At 48.9% G+C, this 20,814-nt stretch overlaps 1 protein-coding gene across 1 annotated transcript in view; it reads left to right on the top strand.

Annotated features, from left to right (window-relative positions):
• The window catches only part of LOC119432804 (neprilysin-1), an 85,733-nt gene extending 76,295 nt beyond the window's left edge, over positions 1-9,438 (top strand). Inside the window, exons 14-16 of the mRNA XM_049658399.1 lie at positions 4,749-5,037; positions 5,611-6,717; positions 9,093-9,438. Of these exons, the coding sequence (XP_049514356.1) occupies positions 4,749-5,037; positions 5,611-6,717; positions 9,093-9,438 (1,742 nt within the window). The remainder of the gene's footprint in view (positions 1-4,748; positions 5,038-5,610; positions 6,718-9,092) is intronic.
• The last annotated feature ends 11,376 nt before the right edge of the window (positions 9,439-20,814 follow it).

Below are 20,814 nucleotides of genomic sequence, written 5' to 3' on the forward strand. Positions count from 1 at the left end.
GCCGCCGCTCACGACTTGCGCTCGCGACAAAAACATATAGCTTCTCGCATGTCTGCATCACAAAGGTGCTCAAATAACTTGGGTGGAGGGAGGGGCTAATATTGAATCGAATACTAAACGCTAATAATCTGTATTCGTACTCAAAGAGAACTGTTCGGTATTTTCGAATATTCGGAACTAACCAAATACAGTTAAACCTCGATATAACGAATTTCAAAATAACGAAATTCTCGATATAACAAAGTATATAACTTTTCATAACATCTTGCCCATAGAACACAATTTATTTAGAACCTCAATATAACAAAGTGTTTTATAAGCGATTTCAATATAACGAAAAGGAATACCGATACAATAAATGGAAACTTGAGCGGACGCAGATAGTCAAATGATTGAATTACAAGTGGCTGCTTGCGAACGCACCTCTCAAATCGCGCGCCGCGCGACAAGAGCGACCGCCGAAGTGGTCGAGCAGCGTCGTTAAGTACAACTGCGATGAGATCCCCCGCGCACTGTGTGCTATAGGTGCGAGGGAAAGCGTGCGAGGGTGAGACAAGAAAGGTGGCTTCACGAGCGCTCGAGTGCTGCCTTCCCACGCGAGCAAAGGGAAACGATCAAACGCGCGCGAGGGGCGGGGAGGGGGGATTCGCTGGCGCAGACAATCTGTCTCGTGCGGCACGTTGCAAACGGAGCGAAGTGTGGCGCGACTGCCTCGCTAATCGGGAGGACATCGCGAGAGGCGGCGCGTGGGTGACGCGTGGGCGCGATTCCCTGCGGAGGCTCATGCAGCGCTTTGTTTCCATACAGACGACGCTCGCTGCTCTGGCGCCATCTCGTAGCCATCGTCGCTGCAAAGCCCGTCTTGCGCGGCACTACGCTTTGCTTCTCACGCTTTCGCCATACTCTCCGCTTTCCTCCTCGCGCTCTCTTCGCTATCTCCGTGTTTCATATCCCGCTGCGCTCCGTGTTCGCTTTCATCTTTCTCTGGGCTCGTTCGCTCGGTTACGAGGAATAACGCCGGCGCTCGTCGCAGGAACGACGCCTAAGAGCTGCGCTTGAAAAGCGACCATGGTGAGGATTCGATCCTCTGCCCTACCGCCATTGCTACGGCTCCGTAGCCAAGCGCGCTAAGCACTGTGCTACCTTCGCATGGGGCACCATTGCAACAGGCCACAGTGATGCATATCTTCGAGGCTGTGCACGTGGTTGGGCTCTGTCTGGCGGGCAATTCACTAGATGGCGCACGCTGTGCATGAAGACAACTAGAATTCTAGAAGCCATGAGTCTCCACCCCGTTGCCGGCATAACGGAGAGAATTCGTATTCCGAACAGCATCAGGAATAAAATTATCTTACCCCTTTCCTTCCCAAAAACATGGGAGAAAACAATCAGGAGAAAGGCTCGGGCAGAGGCACTCGGCCACCGCCTTAGCAGCAAACCAGCTATATACGTGGACGCTGCAAAGGAGAGCGCTCACACGTTCACAATTCCTGCAGTCAACAACGAAGGCCAGGCAGTGAGTGAGCTCACGTAAAATAAGCGCAGGCTCCATTCACGAAGCCGAGGAAGCTACGATTGCGCTTGGTATAGCAGCACCGCGATACACTTTCATAATATCGGACTCCATCTCCGCTATTAGAAGCTACATCCAAGGGTCGGTAGGCCCACGAGCCTCCGAAATACTGAGCGAACCGGCTGGCAAGGTTACGCTTATCTGGATGCCAGCCCACTCTGGGAACGGCGGGAACGAAATGGCCCACCGTGCTGCCCTAGAATTAATTAACCGGGCGGTGGAGGCATGTCGGGGACCGCTACCAGGTGGAACGATACCCAGTCACAGCTACAATGAAATCGTCACCGCCTGCAGGGAGGACAAGCAGTTCTATCCACCACCGGATTGTTCCCTTAATAGAACGCAAGCCACGGATCTCCGCAGGGCGCAAACAGGAACTGTTATGTCTCGCAATATTGTATCATATATACCCAAAGGCGACTATAATTCACAATGTAAATTTGCGACACAGTCGATCAGCATCCTATTCTATTAGGTTGCAGGAATAATCCTCCCCCGAGAAATCTCCTGCGGGAAGCTCCCTCACAAGACGCGTGGGACTCCGTATTTAAGTATACTAACCCTCAAACTCACGCCGGGCTGGCGGACCGGGTGGTGCAGGTCGCAACCAGCTGGACGCCAGCCTCAGCCCCCTCCACCTGATCTCGGCTCCCACCTCCTCCTCCCCTCGTCTTTAATAAAGTTTATTTCCTCCTTCCTCCACGAGGAGAACCTACGCAAAACATCACAGAGGGCAGCAAAGGCTTTACGTCGATAAAGCCTGTGGGGGTGTAACCGCTTCCTGATTGTCCGAGACACGTGGAAATCTGTGCATATTCCTTGCCCGACTTTTGGAAAATCGGTAGTCTGCCTCACAACAAAACCCAGAGAATGGTTGGAGCGAGGGCAGCGAGTAGTGGGCCGTCTGGCCCTTGGTTGTCATGTGCACGTCACAATCGAGGCCATTCAGGGTGATCTAGGTTGGTCCACGTACGAGGAGCGTGAAGCAAGGAGCAAGCTTTCCTACGATGGACGTCTGCTCCTCATGGACGACACGCGATGGCCCAGGCTTCTGTTTAGATACACCTGCATAGCAGGCATACAAACTCAGTGGTTCAAGTGGGTTCACTTTCTGCGACGCCAATATAGATTTCTTGCCAAACCAGTATCGGGAGTCCAAGTGGACAGTGGCCGCAAAGACACAGGTGTCTGAAGAGGAGACTACGAGGTGGCGGAATGCAATGATGGCGAAATCTAACTTGCGGATGTACCGCACTCACAAGGTCAACCTCAAAACGGAGGCGCTTGCACGGTAACAGCGGTGGCAGTGCCTCTTTGAGGCACAAGCAGGAGCACTGCGCACGCTCGTGCACCGTCTCCACTTCGACCCGTCCGTTGACCTCATATGCCGGTTATGTGGCCTGGAGGAGGAAAACCTGGAACACCTATTCCTCCGGTGTGCCAGTTTGTGCCCACGACACACAGAGCGCACCATACTTCCGCTATCACTGGGATTTGGGAGCGAGAATGGAGCGTGGAAACGGGGTGCGGTGGTGCCTAACGCAGCGCGAGTAGCAATTAAAGGACAGACTGGCACAGTGGTGGCGTATGACTCGGCAACAGCACAGAGTGACCAACTCTGAAGGGAACAAATGAAATCCATCATCTGAACGCCAATGCCCGTGCACCAGGTTGGGTTACGTGTACGAAAGAGCTGGTGTATGACGCGCACCCCCCTCCCTCCCTCCCTCACTCCTTCCTCTCACTCTGGGGCGTTGCGCGTGACTGGAAGACGGCGCGCTTCCTTCCCGCTTCGCTCCCTTGTGTGCGCGAGATTGAGCCGCGATCGCCGGCTCACCCTCGCACGCTTTCACTCGCACATACAGCATACGGCGCGCGGCGACGATTTTATCGCTCTTTGACTTTATACGGAACCTCACGGCGACGGCGACGGCAGAAATGCGCCTGGGGTGTCCATATAATTGCTATCGCAATAATAAATTCTGATTCTGACTTGCCCAGAAACGGTGCTCTTCTAATTAATATTTCAGTTGCCGCTGCATCGTTATTATGTAAATGATAGACGCTGTGAGCAGCATGACATTTCACGCTAAGAGCGCTACTTTCATTCACTCCATGTGAAGATACTGGTTATTAAAGGTCAACATTGAAGCCAATATTAAGAAATCAACTCAAACTTCGACAAAGCACAAGCTTGCCACCGACGCATACAGCATTAGGTTAGGTTAGAGCTTATAAGGAAATGAAATGAATAATCAAGGGATGTACCCACAGTACACATTGAAGAGGCGTGATGACTTTAGTAACCAGTGATATAAGAGTGAAATTCATTTCCTTGACAGTGACAGATCATCCCAAATTCTTGGCTACAGTAATCGCAGCAACATCGTATATTCGGCAATCGGTTGTAATCGCATATTCTAACAAACCTGATATATAAGCCTCAAAGGGAATACTTTATTTTCAAACAACTGTTCGATGCGCATGTGAAATTTCAAACTGTTCACACACCCTAGTGCAGAATAAGCGAAACGGGCGAATATCTCAATAGAACGTCGACTGGCCCCGTCTGAAGCGGTACATCCTTCAAAGCAAGAGTGCGAAGATAACCCGTAAATTCTTTATTTTGTAGAATTTTTAGCTTTCTTTAGGAACTAACCGCGATTTCTTGCGCGCGTCTAAGCGTTTTTGTGCGTCGGTCCTGGAGATAGTGCATTCTAACACAGTGGTGTGCATTCTAACACACCATCGAGCGGTGGTACCGGTAGTAAGGGAGCGTTCTCAAATTTTTTATACCTTGCGACAACTAACATTTCGAGACGCTGTCGTTGACACGTACGCTGTGCCTCTGGTCGAAGACGCTACACGGGGCTTTGAACTGGTCCTTGAGACAGTGGCGCTCGAGGTACCGATTGGCTCCCGCGTACAGGTATTTCATGGTGTCAGTAACGGGAGCGCCACCCATAACATACGTATAGTGCAACACAGTGACACAAATAATCACCTCTCAAATGCATTCTTGGTAAGCAACCGGGGGTGTTGGTTCATTCGAACTCGTTTCGTTTTCAACTCAGCCCTAGCCCCCCCCCCCCCCCCCCCTTCACTCTTCTATATAAAAATGGTAGCAGAGAAAGTAATAGCCTTCAAACTTGAAACACAAGTTGCGGTTTCGCAGACGTCCTCAAGGAGTTCCTGGCCAGCTACAACCTGTCGTGGCCTCCCGACAAGCAGCGGTTGCCCACGTCCCTTCTGGACACGCTAGTGGAGCTGAGCCTGAAGAGAGACATACACGTGTTCTTCCAGTTGAAGCCGGACAAGGACTTCAACAGGCCCGGCTTCTACCTGCTCCATTGGGACAATAATATCCAAGCTATCCTCGTTTGGCTATTGCTGCGAGAAATTCTGATACAACACCAACAACTGGAGAACGCGTTCGTCGCATCTGCTTCGCTGCTCACGGGCAGGTGCGTTCAAGCTATGTGGCTTCGAAAGTAGAAGCACGTTCGCCGCCTGGCCGCTCCGCTGTGGCCGTGGCACTGCCTTCGAGATACTCAGGAGTCAGTGCGTTACACCGCGTGCTGAAAATCTCGGAGCTCATTATATTACGCATTTGAGATCACACAAATAGGTAGTCTCCAAGGCATGGCGGCCATGACGTGTTTCCGACTCCTGCAATTGCTACCGGTCCCCATCAGCACGCAAAAGCATGGCCTTTGAGATTGGCTTCCGTTACTCCGAGGAAGCCATCGCTGAGGGGGGGCTAATTGGACACCATTTATAACTTCTGAGTTTGCGCGTCACTAGATCTAGCTGGTTTGGTAATATACGTATTTCAGACAGTTATCTTTACTTGTAATGTTTTGAAAGCAGTACGTCAGTGCATGTAAATTAGAGGTATACAATAAAGCTATTCATTGCCGCAACACAATATTGCGATCACAAATTAGGCTGAAATACAAAAAAAATGCGATCTCAGATTAGGCTCAAATAAGCGTTAGCTTCAGGGCACTGTCTAACGCTTCACTTTTCGCTCACAGAGTACCGCATCCGCAGCTGATCGCGCGCGTGATCGAACTCGACAGCCGCTTCCTCACGGTCAGCGTACTGCCGCTACTGGCTCTGAGAAGCAACATGACCCTCGAGTATGTCAAGTTCTCGGAGGCGCACTCGTTCATGGGGCAGGCGAGCAGCTCCGTCCGTGTCTTGCACGCCGTCAATCGCTTACTGCCCGCGGACCGACAGCTATCGGCCGACGACCAGATGATCGTCACGAACAAGTTCATGTTACCATTCGTCGGCGACCTTCTGCTCGGCGAGTCCTCCGGCTCAGAGACGGTGTCCGGCTACGTCGCCTTCATTGTCGCTCTCCAATTGGCACCGGCCATGTCTGTCAGCTACTTGGAAACGCTCCTTTCAGGCATGGGAGAAGCGGCCGCCACCGGTATCCGCCTAATGGCGTGCCTGGTCGTTCCCAACCAGGAACTCTCATTCGCCGTGGCGGACCTCTTCGTCGACTGGTTCATCGAGGAAGGCAAGCTGGCCGCCATTCGCGCCATGTCCGCGGCCCTCTGGAACGCCACGGAGTCCATCATCGCCAACCTTTCCTGGATCGACGAGGACACGCGCATGCGGGGCCTCGGGCACATCCGGCGTCTCGGGCGCGTCGTCGGCCACCCGTTCGACCTGTCCGCCTCGAAGGAGCAACTGCGCGAGCACTACGCCTTCCTGCCCAGGTTTCCGGCCAGCTACGCCACCATGTTCACGACGGTGCACGACGCCAAAGCGACGCGGCTTCTGGCGCGGCTAAAGGCGCCTGACCCCGCGTTCAGATTCGAGGACCACGAGCAGCCGATGATCATGGTTAACGCGTTCTACCTGCCCATCTACCACTGGGTCTTCATCATGGACGGCATCATGTTCGCCCCGTTCTATGAGCTCACGATGCCCGAGTCGGTCAACTACGGTGCCTTGGGTCACGTGGTGGGTCACGAGGTCACGCATGGTTTCGATCCCGAGCTCGGTGTCTTCAACGCGTCCGGCCTGAAAGACGACTGGTGGAGTCCCGAATCGAGGAAGCTGTTCGACCAGCGCATCCAGTGCCTGCGCGACCTCTACAATGCGGCACCGTGGACGAATGGCATTAGGTAATTAACTACCACAGGTGCTATTCTGGACATATTCAGATTTCCGCCATATTGTCACCTTCGCCATCTTGTCAGCTTCGATTGGACCAAAGGGCTGCTACGGCCTGATTGGCTTAAAGTGCCGCCATTGCAGAATTTGACAGTATGAATGAATTTGACGATGTCCACCACAACACCCCTGGTCTCTCGGGATTGTTAGACAGGCCTTCAGGTGAAAGTGACGATCTGGCGAGCAGGAACGGATAACTTTAGGGTTGTAATCTGTTCAGTGAGCGAAGTTAATAGGCTGCACTATCTGCATGTCTCATATTGCACGATGACAGGCCCGCCACAGTGTAAACTACATATAACATCCGCGAGGTAATGTTGTTACGTGAACATGAAGGTGGCCTTCGCTTTGGTGCTGCTCCGTCTCGAAATGAAAATCTGGAACAGCGCGCGCGTTTCGCGCAGAGGTAAAGCTGTGCTATCATGGGTTGAGTCGCAGTAGTAAACGAAGACAAGAAAAGAAAAATAAAGAAGAAAGCAACATCGCAAGCAAAAAACACGTGGCCGTATAGCCATGGAAAATCATATACAGAAGTACGTAGGTCGGTCAGTCACTCAATCAAGCTGTCATGCTTGTTGATTTAAAGGCTCTCATTAGACCACTGCTGAAACATGCTGAATGAAACTTGTTGAATTTAAGAGGGAAAAAACTACATTCTACCGACCGTACGAGGCAGAACTTCGGCTTCAAGGATTGCGAAAAATCGGTAAGTTCTAAGAAAACTGAATCACGACGTTTACAAATCCTCAACTCTACCACAAAAGTAGATATCACAGTTCAGTAAACTACATTTGTTAGAGCATCTTCAGTGGAATAATTCGATACAAGAGTTTACGTAATGTATACGAGGGTCGCAAAAGTCTTACATACAAGTCGTATAATTCAAACTAATGTGTAATCGCGTCTGTTCCAGATGGGTCAACAGGTGCAGTTTACAACTTTGTGATACTATCGTTCTTTTTTTTTCTGCTGAGTTACAAATGTATAAACTTTCTACTGCAGCTCTCAGAAAGATCGCGATATTCAAATTGTTTTCTTACAAAATTGATGTCCTAAGTTAAACATATGCTCTTTACAGCCACTATATTTTATTCTTTCTCTTAAACGCAAGAAATTTCCAACAGAACCCATCTAACGTTGACAGTTGACGATAATTCGATTAGCATTCAAGCAATGTACCGCCACACTATTTCCGCCGCGGTGGCACGTCGTGTATCAGACGTGTACTGCAGCGGGACTCATCTCGTGCGCTCCCATCTGGACACGTTGCGCCATCTGGCGTGACCGCCGCGAAGTTCACACGAAGTTCCTTGCGCGGCCTGCGAGTGCCCTGGTCGCGCGCCGGTGCCTACCATAACGCTGCGAATAAACCCATTTCTATAATGCGGGCATTCGTGGCACAGCGCTGAAGTGTCTGACAGGCTGTGCCCAAGCGACCAGTGTCATGCGGTTTCGAATCCGCCCAGTGCCAGAGAAACACTGAATGGTCTTTATTTTTTATTCGAAGAGCGGCATGAGGAGGCTAGATTGATAGACGCAAAGTGGTTGAAGTAGGCTAGGAATGCTAATCGTATTAAATGAGTAGCTAAGACTGCAATAAATTAAAGGCAGGGTTATCGTTAAGGTGACTAATACGTACCCCTGACACATGGGCTAAAGTAAAGTCCTTTGCAGAAAGGAGTTGCGCCGATGACACCCAGCAGCGCACTATCTTCTTTTAGGTAGTTCCTCAAATGAACGCCGCAAAAAAAAATAAATAAATAAAGCGCTGCTTGTTACATGGCAGCAATAGAGAAAACATTTACAAGAAGCTGCACATGTTGATTGAATTTAGCGATTGTAGAACCTAGAAACATTTTTTTCACCATTTTTGATGGCTTATGATGCGCATATTCGGAATTCAACATGGCGACGTTAGCGACGTGGTGCAGGCGTTTGAGAGTATAGTAAATCTTCACTGTTCGACAAATCGCATTACCGCATTTTCAAGGTAAAAAATTTTTTCCAAGGTAAAAAGAATACTTACGTGGCACCGTGGTTATGCAACAGGTTTTCTTCTATTGATGAGTTGTGCAAGCTGTATGCGAGAGTACACCTTACCGCTCGAAAAGTAGATGCCCGATCTTCTTTCCCGCAACGGAACTTAGCCTGGAGGGACATACACCTTTGTCGTGTGTCACTGCGCTTGAACACCTTCCCCGTAGATGTCCCCTTACCTAAAGGACTTTAGAGTGCCCGTGCGTCAGGGGTTTCAAAGGAAAGGCTAAATTTAGCCACTTTTCGTCAAGTTGTCAACACCGCACCGTGGCCTGTCGTTCGCACGCAGGTACGGCGACACTGCGCTCTCCGAGAATTTCGCTGACTGTGGCGGCATGGCGAAGGTGCTGCGCGCCTTACGGGAACTCGGTCCACAGCCCGCCGTTACGATGGGCGAGCACCGCTTCACGGCTCAGCAGGCGTTCTTCGTCAGCAGCTGCTTCAAGTGGTGCGCCAGGAGCCTCGGCAAGCCGTCGTCAGGTGACGACGACAAGCTCGAGGAGATCGTGCACCTGTACTCGCCCTTGAACATGCGCTGCAACGTTCCCCTGATGAACACCCCGGCGTTTGCAGACGCCTTCCGCTGTCCATCGGGCACAGTCATGAACCCGAAGGTGCGCTGCGATCTCTTCTGACCGCACTCACCACGTCGCACTTCGTCCTCATGCGTAGCACGCGCATTACGGTTGCGTCACGGACATCGTATACACTGACAGCTACGTTAGCGCTTAGATTCACCGTTTTTTTTAATTTATTTTTACTTAGCTTAGAATTTATTCCATCTCTGGTCATGTGTGTGTGATAATGATACCACTATATATGCAATTATTGTATCGATGTCTCTAAATCTGTTTTATCGTTGTGCAAGTGCTACTTGTGTAGTCATTGAATGTATTACGTGAATTTATATGTCATCATCGTCATCATCAACGGTACGTAGCGGCAGCAGCAGCCTACTTTCATGTCCACTGCTGGATGAAGGCCTCTTCCAGCGATCTCTAATTACTGCTGTCCTGCGCTAGCTGGTTCCAACTTGCGCCTGCAAGTTTCCTAATTTCAACACCCCACCTAATTCCTGGGTATGCGCCATTGCATAGAAATCATTACCATCATTATCTACATGCGGACACGCTTCTTGGCCGATCCCTCGTTGTGGTTAAGTGTCATGTAGGAAATCATAATCATCATCAACAGGCGGCGACTACCTCAAAGAGCCATGCAGTTGGCATTTGGCACGCTACCAACCGCCCTCTTCTTCGCCAATCCCTGTTGTGTATGTGTGCCCATTGTATGGTAAATAATCATCATCCCAGTCAGCACGTGGTGACTGCCTGAAAGAGCTAGTTGGTGTCAGGTGAAGCTTGGGCGACTGTTGCCGAAATTTATTATTTGCACACAGAGTAATGCCTGCAGCAGTTCGAGCTTATCTTAAGGAAGTGGTACGTATCAAGTGCACGTTTCTTGAGTGTACGAAATTCGACTGAATACTTCTCTCTTTTTTTTCTTTTATTGCGATAACAATTATATGGACACTTCAACCGGATTTCTGCGGTGGTCGTCACCGTCACCGTGAGGTTCCATATAAAGTTCAAGGGCGATAAAATCGTCGCTGCGCGCCGTATGCGCGAGTGAAAGCGCGCGGGGGACGCGCGCTATGACGGAGAGCGAACGCACGGCTTAAATCAAACGCGACCGTTTGCTTTTAAAGCAAACGCGAGCGTTAAAAAATACAATCCTAAACAAGCAATCAAATCACATATGCATCGCATCGGGTCGCTCAGTATTCCTTGGTTATTGCGTGGTCGTTGGCTTTAGACTTTGATTCATTTGCATGGGCGAAAGCTTCGCGTTCAACCATCGTTAAGAAAAGGATTCTTTTAAGTTGATTCAAATCACATATGCATCGCATCGGGTCGCTCAGTATTCCTTGGGTTAATTGCGTGGTCGTTGGCTTTAGACTTTGATTCAGTTTGCATGGGCGAAAGCTTCGCGTTCAACCATCGTTAAGAAAAGGATTCTTTTTAAGTTGAATTTACTTGGCGAGAGCCAGAACAGCGACCGAACGACAGACCGCAGTCCAACCCAGGCCAAACCATGGGTACGAAACCCCCACGTAGCGCTATGGGAGCACTTCATATAGCGCCCGCAGCGGACGCACCGCGGCGCTGGCGCTATAGGTGATCACTAGGGAGCCTGCATGCAACGCCGTTTTGTGGACTCTTACAAAATACCCCTGTGTCAAGTACTATTAGAGAGTTTTAGAATAGGGGCCCCAAAGAAATAGCGTCGACACCACTGCGCATGCGCGAGACTCAATCTGCGTTTAGGTTTTACGTTGGGCACGCTATTTCAGCGATTTAGCGGGAGCCCCAAAAGCTGTCCCAAAAGCATTGCGTCAACAAACATGGCGGCACCCATCGAAGTGACGGCTCTCAGAGTACGAAACTGGGCTTGATTCGTAGTAACGCGTGAAGTTCGTAAGCTAGGAGAAGTGACTGCGGTTATCGCTTTCTCTCAACTAACGTGTGTAATGAAGATTGATTCATTAGACGCCGCTGATTCCGAATTCGATTGTCGATTTCATAGCTCGCAGGCCTAACGTGGATTAGCTTGGCTGTTGAAGGGACGTAAAGTTGGTTATATAAAATTAAGCGCAACAAATCGTTTGCTGCTAATAGAATAACCTCTCAATTGTAAGTAAATGCAACACCACGAAAGTCAAAATTACTCTTCTTATCATAAAATGGTATAGATTATTTTAATATTTATAATAGTTTTTCTTTGACACCATAGTGGCGCTGCAAGCGCAAGCCGCTATTCGCAAACGCAAAGCCCTATTCTAAAACTATTCGCTCCTCCAATCCCCAACGCTAACACCCGCAAAGCTCTTTGGGGCCTGAGGGCACCTCCCAGCACAAGCAGGAAGACGCCTGCTTGTTTTTTTTATTGCGATAGCAATTATATGGACACTCCAAAGCGGATTTCTGCCGTCGCCGTGAGGTTCCGTATGACGTCAACGGCGATGAAATCGTCGCCGCGCTCCGGACGCTGTATGTGCGAGTGAAAGGGCGCGAGGGACGCGCGCTTTCACAGGGAGCAAACGCACGTCCGAGAGCAAACGCGCGTTCTGCGCCGTGCTCCCTGTCTTTTTATTGCGATAGCAATTATATGGACACTCAAAAGCAGATTTCTGCCGTCGGCGTCGCCGTCGCCGTGAGGTTCCGTATGACGTCATTTGGAGATGAAATCGTCGCCGCGCGCCGAGCGCTGTATGTGCGAGTGAAAGGGCGCGTAAGGCGCGCGCTTTCACGGGGAGTGAACGCACGGCGGAGAACAAACGCGCGTTCTGCGCCGTGCTCGCTTAAGGGCTGCAGAAGTAGGCGTCTCTTTTCTCCTTTACAATCACCATATATGTAGAGCAAACGCGCCTTCTTCCGACGCGCGAGAGGCCGTGGGGGAGGGGGAGGGAAGGGAGGCGACGTTTAGCTGCGGCACCAAGTGCCTATTTATATCAGAGGCTCCGGCAACAGTCACCAACGCCGCACGCATTTTGAGCGAACGCGGGCAAAACGCCGATGGCGTCGACAACAGTTCTGCGTGTTGCCGATGCTGCTGCATGTCCAAGTTTATACAGCTGATAAAGCTAATATCATTACTCCGTATAGCTCGCTACAAGTTTGCTATCGCAATTGATGCTTCGCCTTTCAGGTGAAACTGCGACAGCTTTTTTTTTCCTCAAGTGTTTTTCCTCCTCCTCCTCTTTGGGGCCCCAAACTATTCTAAAACTCTAATGTCCGGGAACGTCGTACAAAAGCGTGAGGAACGCGCTAGGAGCGCCGTCACACGTAAACGCCGAGCCAGTTCTTTCAGAGCCGGGCAGTCTAACTATCGCTAAGCGTTTAAAAAATCACAGCATATCTCCGAAGTCAATGATGATGAGTGGGCCAAGCACTGGGAGATCCTTCGGGTAAACCACAGCTACGGACGAGAGATAAAGAGAGCGCGCGTTGGGAACGAGAGAGAAAATTACACCATCTTCCCGTAGGGGAACCCTGAGTAGTATGCGAAGCAGCCATGGGGTCGACTCAAGGTAGTTTTATCAGCTGTATAAACTTGGACATGCAGCAGCACCAGCAACGCGCAGAACTGTTGTCGACGCCGTCGGCGTTTTGCCCGCGTTCGCACCGAACGCGCGCAAAGTGGAACCGGAAGCGGAACCGGAACGCCATCTAGTGAACACTTCATAAAACTACAGGTGGCTACATACTACTACTACTACTACTACTACTACTACTACTACTACTACAGAGGAGGGAACGACCCACACCCTAAGGAGCTTCGCCCCTAAATACCCCATTGTGTTACTCGGAGCCGGCACCGGAGCCTCTTTCCCGAGTACCGTAGGGAGCATATAGAGTAACTCTATGCCAGGGTAAAGTCCCTAAATAAAATAACTTTATTTCTAGGGAGCTTACGCCAGGGTGAGGTGCCTCGATGCGCTCACTCGCCTCCGCTCCGTACGGGTGGAGACATTTATTCTTTGACGGGGCTCTCGCCGCCAAAACCGCCATTGCCAGGCCTAACTCGCGTGTCGAGACGTGAACGCTTGCCGCGTTTCGATGGCGTCTCTCGGAGCGGGCGTGAGAATGGCGGTGGTTGTCTCCACCCAGTACGGAGCGGCGGGCGAGGAGGACATCGAGACACCCTACGCCAGGGCTGTGGGACGCCATGTTAACTGCCAGGACGTCGAGGCAACTGCGCAGCAGTAGTTGCCTCGCATGCTACCTAGCGCCAATGTGCCGCCCCTGCGTCGCTTTATAAAAGCGTCCGAGGAGTTCGAACGCGACGCTAAGCCTTGTTATCGCTGTCAACGCTTCGTGCTATACGGGCGAAACAGCCAATTTTGTAGCGAATATGCATAAACATAGTTCCGCAAATGGTTCTCGTACGACGGCGGCGAAGGCCAACGGTGTCGTGCGGCGTCATCGGGTGGCATCAAATGTCATATATCCAGCAACACAGTTTGCGTCGGCGCCCATGCATCGGTGAGAACGCACAGCCGCGGACGCCAGCGTCGGTGATCAGCACGGGCTGTGCTCGAACGGAGCAAGAACGTTCGGGCGCGGCTGTGTTGTACAATCGGGCAGCGGCTAAACAAACTTCAATGGCTTCCGGAGGGTGAGAACGCCTTTTATACAGCTTCGCCGTCTTGTGTGCATGAGCTGCTGAAACTGGCATACATATGCGAAGTTTTCTATCTCTGTCTGTTTCCAAGACAAGGGGAACGCTCCACGCAGGGGCTTGGACGCACGAAAAGAGGCGGTTTTGTTCTACTGAATTCAAAACGTTCAAGAAGTGGATAGTCAAATGTCAACTCCAAAACATGTGTTGTTGCTGATGGACTAAAGTTTCATGCGGGACAGCGGGCGACGGGATCCACTGGCGACGAAATGTAAGGTGCGTACGCATCAAGCGTTCGCATTACCAGGGTCTATCAATAGAGTGTAGAAGGACCCTGGTATTACGCATAATGGACGCTGCACAAGGCGTTCGCACGTCAGCTGCAGCGTTCCCCATGGACGCACTATGCGCGCTTCATCATTCGTATTTCCTGTATACATCCGCCTCATTTGGGATGTTATCGCCTGTCTCCACCTCAACTACAGCATATTCTAGCACTGTGTACCTCAACTATGTAGCGCCTCTCATACGCAGTGTGCGAGTATGACAACCGTGCGGCGTAGCTCTTGCTGCGTCTATGACGTCACTTAACCGGCAGAGAACACCTTTAAGGTTTGCTGCAATGCAAGGAACGAGTGCGAGCGACTTCTCGCCTTCTACTGCGGTTTCTCAAAGGAAGCTTCCCTTGCTGCCACTGTGGGGGACTTCAGGATTACAACCTCGCCAATGCTTTGACGCTTGTCCGGGGATATCCGGGAATGTTTGCGACAGGTAAGAGTGAGACGAAGCGTAACGGACGCCGCGTATGCTGCTGTATGGTTCGGCACAGGTAGGGAGCCTACATGCAACGCCGTTTGCATGTCGCCGTTTGCAACGCCGTTTGCAAAACAGCGCTTGCATGTAGGCTCCCTAGGCACAGGGCACTCGCAGCGCCCTCACGTCTTGTATAATTCACTATGCCCGTGTAGAAGCAACAAAAATGGCATTAACACGTAATCTCATTCGCTGCGAATGACATTACACGTGCCGTGTGACAGGGGTATCATGTGACATTGCACAAAGCATAGAGTTATCTGCAAAAAATAACTGTAGGGAACCCTGGCGTTGCAATCATACAGCTGCCATGGAAATGATGGTTCGTGCGTGGATACACAGGGGACCTGCATATTTTGCTTGATGTGGTCGAAAAAAAGATTTTAGTGTGAAAGCATTATATGCCCCATTACGCGAAAATTCGTCCGGGCGTGACCGAAAGATGGTACCAAAAATAGCCGACGTCGCAAAGAGTAAGAACGCATCAAAAAAATGCTTGGATTGACGTAACATTTCGCAGGGAGGTTCCTGTAAACAAAGTCAATTAATGGCTCTGAAAAGAAAATTTGCTACATTTAGGCCTGGGTGGGAATCGAACTCGTGCTTCCGAGGTGCGAGACGAGCGTGCTTTCCCGACGCCACGGCGGCTTTTTTTTTTTTTTTTTTTTTTTGTACCGATTTTGACACTATACACAGTACCGATTAAACACATTTCATGACGTTCCGAACTTCCGAGATCTACAGACGGTGTAATGCTTTCGCACTCCCACACGTAAGCAAAGCAGCCTTAAAGGGACACTAAAGCCAAATATTATTTCAACGTGCACTGTTAAAATATCATACCAGTAACCTCGATATGGTTTTTTCGTGCCAAGAAAATATTTGAGGAGAAAATTGCGTGTGAAGCGTCCGCGTACCTCTAACGCAATTCAAATCGCCCGAGCGAGGAAGGTGACGTCATGGCCCTATAGTAACGTTGCGCCGTCGGTGAGTAAAACGGCGCCCGCAGACGGCGCTACGGCTTTTTTTTTTTTTTTCCATTCTGGAAAGCGCGAACTCGCGGCCAGAAACAGAGCCAAGACAGAGCCGACGGCAGTGCGAAAACGGAAGTATGGTGGCTAGTTACCATAGGAGAAAGGTAAAGCGCGCGCCGAATTGTGAACACGGTGATCGTCGACGCTCGTCGCAATGGACCAACTAGTTGACGACCCTGCCAACAACACATTGGCTCGCGATGCTGGGCTCGATTTTAGCGATTTAAGCTCCGATGAGCGTGACACGCTGCGGAGGGCTGGCGCTGCCGGCGTCGTTGCGTACTACGGCGGCGGCGATCGACACCGGCTCTTCCGAGCGCGAAAGCAGCGAGGACTCCAGCAATGCGACGTCGGGTGACGAAGCTGGTCACCGTCTGGACGTGCCGTCGCGACGCTCAAGCTGCTAGCAAATTCAAGTGCGAGTTTAGCGAGCCAGCAACGCCAGCGCAGTACTACGCGATAACGAAACTTCTGAAACTCGAAAGCGAGCGCGGCGCAGAGTCGAGCAAAAACGAAACCTGTTGATCGCCCGCGTCGTTATCAAGTGTAACCAAGAAAGGTATTTTTTCTAAGAATCTAATAGAAGTAGACAAGTAGCATTTTCTTCCGTCTTTTAATCCAACGAAACAATCTTTTTGATATGAGTGGTTGAGTACTAGTGACATAATTTTTTGAGGAGTGCCTTCGTCATAGGGTAAGTACCGGAATGTCCCTGGGGAGTCTCTTATCATGTCCTGCATTTACCTCAATTTCTCGATTACTAAAGCTCTGTTTGCGATTATATTGACGCCTTAGACGTTCTAGAGCATTGCTCTATCACTTTAGCTTGACTTTTTATTTGACTTTAGGGATTTAGGGATTGACCTAGGGATTAAGTGTCTCTGCCGGATTTTGCGCTTACCGCTGCATTATTCTTGCTCAAATTTCACAGAAAGATCGCATTTTTGGAGTCTACGTCATTCAGTGTAACACTTGGCACAGTTACTTGCCTGTTTTAAAGGAAATCAATAACAAAGTGATTTCGTTCGGGAGAAAAAAAAATGGCTGATGCGAAGACAGCGCTAGCGCAGACTTCGCAGCAGCCATTTTTCTCTCAGAAACAGGCAAGTAACAGTGCCAAGTGGTACATTGACTCCAAAATACCATCTCTTTGCGAAATTTTAGCAAGAACAGTGCAGCGGTAAGCGCAAAATCTTTTTTTTTTCGGACATTTTAAGCGAAATATGCACGACCTTTGCATTTGTCTAATCTCCGTGCCCGTGGCTGCAGACGTTCTCGTGGTGTTATTTACTACGCGCTATTATAACTTTCCATGAGACTGTATTTTTCTAAACGCATGAATGCAATAAGTTTATGCGCACATTGATAATTATTGCGAATTGTTGCATTTAAGAACGCAATATTTTGAAGGAAATTATCAATTTCCGAAGTCACAAAGCAGTTTGAAGCCAGAAAGGTAGAAGTTGATGCAAAACCAGGTATCCCACAGATTATTCTCATTACGATTGAACTTCGATATTCTCGCAGCTCCCGTAAACACTTGTGCCGGAGTACAGTCGAACGCCTTCATGACGAAGGGCTTGGCGGCCCTCCCAAATAATTCGTTATACAGGTCACTTAGTTCTAAAGGTCGCGCACCAGCACAGCTCACAATAGAACCGAGACAGAATTATTATTTCGTTATACAGGCGATTTCGATGTAGAGGCGATCGACTGTGCCCTATATAGTAATTTTTGTAGAAAAGTCTGTAATGCTATGAGACGCATCGAAGGAGCCCACATTAACCGATATGTAATTCAGGACTTTAACTTGCCAAAGAAAAAAAAGTGACAGCGCGAATTTCCTGCGACGGAGGTTTGCCCCGTGTTCCCAGACTATCCTCGACTCGAAGCTCTCTCTACTCCACCAAGTTGACCATCGGCACCGCTTCTCGACCGAGGAAGCCGCTACCCATCCCAGGAATTGAGGTGAAGTATCAGTAAAAAACAGTGACCATGCACTTCTGTAGAAGGGCGGCGCTTCCATCCGCTTTCTTCAGTAGGAATGGAGTGTTGAGAGAAGGAACGTTCTATAGAATAGGTGGCCTCGAAATCGACGCCCCTGCGATGGTTGCCTCCGAGTAACAGAAACAGGTCTCAAAGGCTATGCGTTTGCTAATTGCATGCACCGGAAGCAATCGCAGAGCCAGAAACACGCCATGGACGCCATGCTTTTGACATGCCCATGATGTGCTGGCGACGACCATCATAATCGAGCCGTAGTCGGTCACCTGACTCCTCTCCATCAGCTTCACTTTCTCCATGGAGCGACGAAGAAACGAAACTTAAGCCGGAGGCACAAATGCAGTCTTTAATGAAAGCTCGAGATATTCGCCTGGCTGACGTACGGCCTGGCATGTTACTCCAGGTGTGGGTGAAAGACATGATGTGCACATGCGATCAGACAAGCACAAAAACGGCAAACACATCCACAGACATGAGCACACACACAACCTGCTCAGAAGTGTCATTAAGGCCCGCGGTTCTAAAGAGAGAGAGAAAAAAAAAGAAAGAAAAAATAAACCTCAGAAATATTCTCACCAAGTTTGATCTCGCTGGCTGTTATATAGTTCTTCCAGTATACAGCCAGGTAAATCATACGCCATTCTTAAAACACACTCATAGCGCTCTGAAGCGCTTGTATTTTACTGCAAAAGCCGCGATTAACCCGCAGACTTCGAGCTTTGTCTATGCATCATCTATGACGTGTCCCCTGTTTGCACGAAATATAAGCAAGAAGACTCGTTTAGTTCACCGGGGACACTGCTCATACAAACTTTAAAAACATGCAAAGGCTACGTAGCTGGACAGAACCAAGGTAATGTCGTTTGCCGTCGCTTGGAGATACTCAGATTATTTTTGCATTCCGACAATTCGAACAATTACATAATTGTTCTTAATTAATCAACTTCTCAATTATTTTAATTTGATGAAAAGTGTCAATCAGAAAATTGTAGAGCAACATAAAAAAAATTTGCGTAGCTTGTATTGGAGGCGCAATGCTCAATATAGCGAAGCTGATGGGCACCTAGCTAGTCCTGGCTTTTGGGCTAGGCTAAGCACTACCAAGTCAACCCCAGCATTTTCCGGTATTGATTATTTATCGGTTATCGATTAGCCATCGATTGACTATCGCAAGACATTGGCCACGCATTTGGGCTAGACTAAGCACTATCAAGTCATCCCCAGTATTTTCCGGAAGTTATTAATCGATTATCGATTAGCTATTGATTGGCTATCGCAAGCTATTGGCCACGTATTTGGGCTAGGCTAAGCACTGCCAAGTCATCCCCAGCATTTTGCGAAATTTATTGATTATTGATTGATTATCGATTAGCTATTGATTGGCTATCGCAAGGTATTGGTTATGTATTAGGGCTAGGCTAAGCACTACGAAGTCAGTCCCCAGCATTTAGCGGAAATTATTGATTATTGATCGATTATCGATTAGCTATTGATTGGCTATCGCATGGTATTGGCTATGTATTTGGGCTAGGCTAAGCACTACGAAGTCAGCCCCAGCATTTAGCGGAAATTATTGATTATTGATCGATTATCGATTAGCTATTGATTGGCTATCGCAAGGTATTGGCTATGTATTTGGGCTAGGCTAAGCATTACGAAGTCAGCCCCAGCATTTAGCGGAAATTATTGATTATTGATCGATTATCGATTAGCTATTGATTGGCTAACGCAAGGTATTGGTTATGTATTTGGGCTAGGGTAAGCACTACAAAGTCAGCCCCAGCATTTAGCGGAAATTATTTATTATTGATCGATTATCGATTAGCTATTGATTGGCTATCGCAAGGTATTGGTTATGTATTTGGGCTAGGCTAAGCACTACGAAGTCAGCCCCAGCATTTAGCGTAAAATATTGATTATTGATCGATTATCGATTAGCTATTGATTGGCTATCGCAAGGTATTGTATGTATTTGGGCTAGGCTAAGCACTACGAAGTCAGCCCCAGCATTTAGCGTAAATTATTGATTATTGATCGATTATCGATTAGCTATTGATTGGCTATCGCAAGGTATTGACTATGTATTTGGGCGAGGCTAGGATGGCTATATTTTGGGCTAGGATGACTAAGAAGTCATCCCCAGCATTTTCCGAAATTTATTGATTGATTAGCTATTGATTTGCTATCGATAACTGACTAAGCTTAACCCCACAAAGCCCAACTTGTCATTTTTGATACGCTGAATCTGATGCCTAAAAGTTCAAATTTATGTGCTAATGACCTAAACTAGAGCCCGTACTAGGGTTTTTGATGTGCTGGAGGACGTTTACAGTCGTGATAGTACAGCAAATAAATTACAAATCGAGTAATTATCGTAATAATTATTGTTTACTCAATAACATTTCATTGTTTTCCTTGTACCAATAAACATATCTCCATGGCAAGAAACACGCTGTTTTAAATGTCTTTGATGTGGAATGGTGTTTGGGCTTTGTGGGGTTAAGTAGTTCCAACCATGCTTATTGAGCTAGGCTCAGCTTCGCTAGTTCACAGGGGTATGTGCCATTGCGCTTGGACCCTTTTTGCACTAACTACCGCCAGGATCGGCCCATATTTTTTGTACGCGACGGACAGACTAACAGCCGGCTTAAACAGCGGAGCTGTTTAATCGTCCGATACAGCTTTCTGTTGCTCAATACGTGCAGCATAAAAGTGTTCTACGAGCGTGGCCCGCGAATACACGCTAAGTGCCCCGAGCGCCCAGTCGCGTGGCAATTTTGCGTGTATTCGCGGGCCTTTTGTCACGCTCGGAAAATCACCTTTATGTAGCAGGTATTGAGCAACAGAAATCTGTATTGGGAGTTTTTCATGTTGCTCTACAATTTTTTCATTGACATTTTTCATCTAATTATAATAATTGAGAAGTTGAATAACTAATTAAGCCTAATTATCTAATTAGTCGGAATGCAAGAAATAATC

This window comes from Dermacentor silvarum, chromosome 11 (genome assembly GCF_013339745.2).
Source record: "Dermacentor silvarum isolate Dsil-2018 chromosome 11, BIME_Dsil_1.4, whole genome shotgun sequence".
Classification (NCBI taxonomy): domain Eukaryota; kingdom Metazoa; phylum Arthropoda; class Arachnida; order Ixodida; family Ixodidae; genus Dermacentor; species Dermacentor silvarum.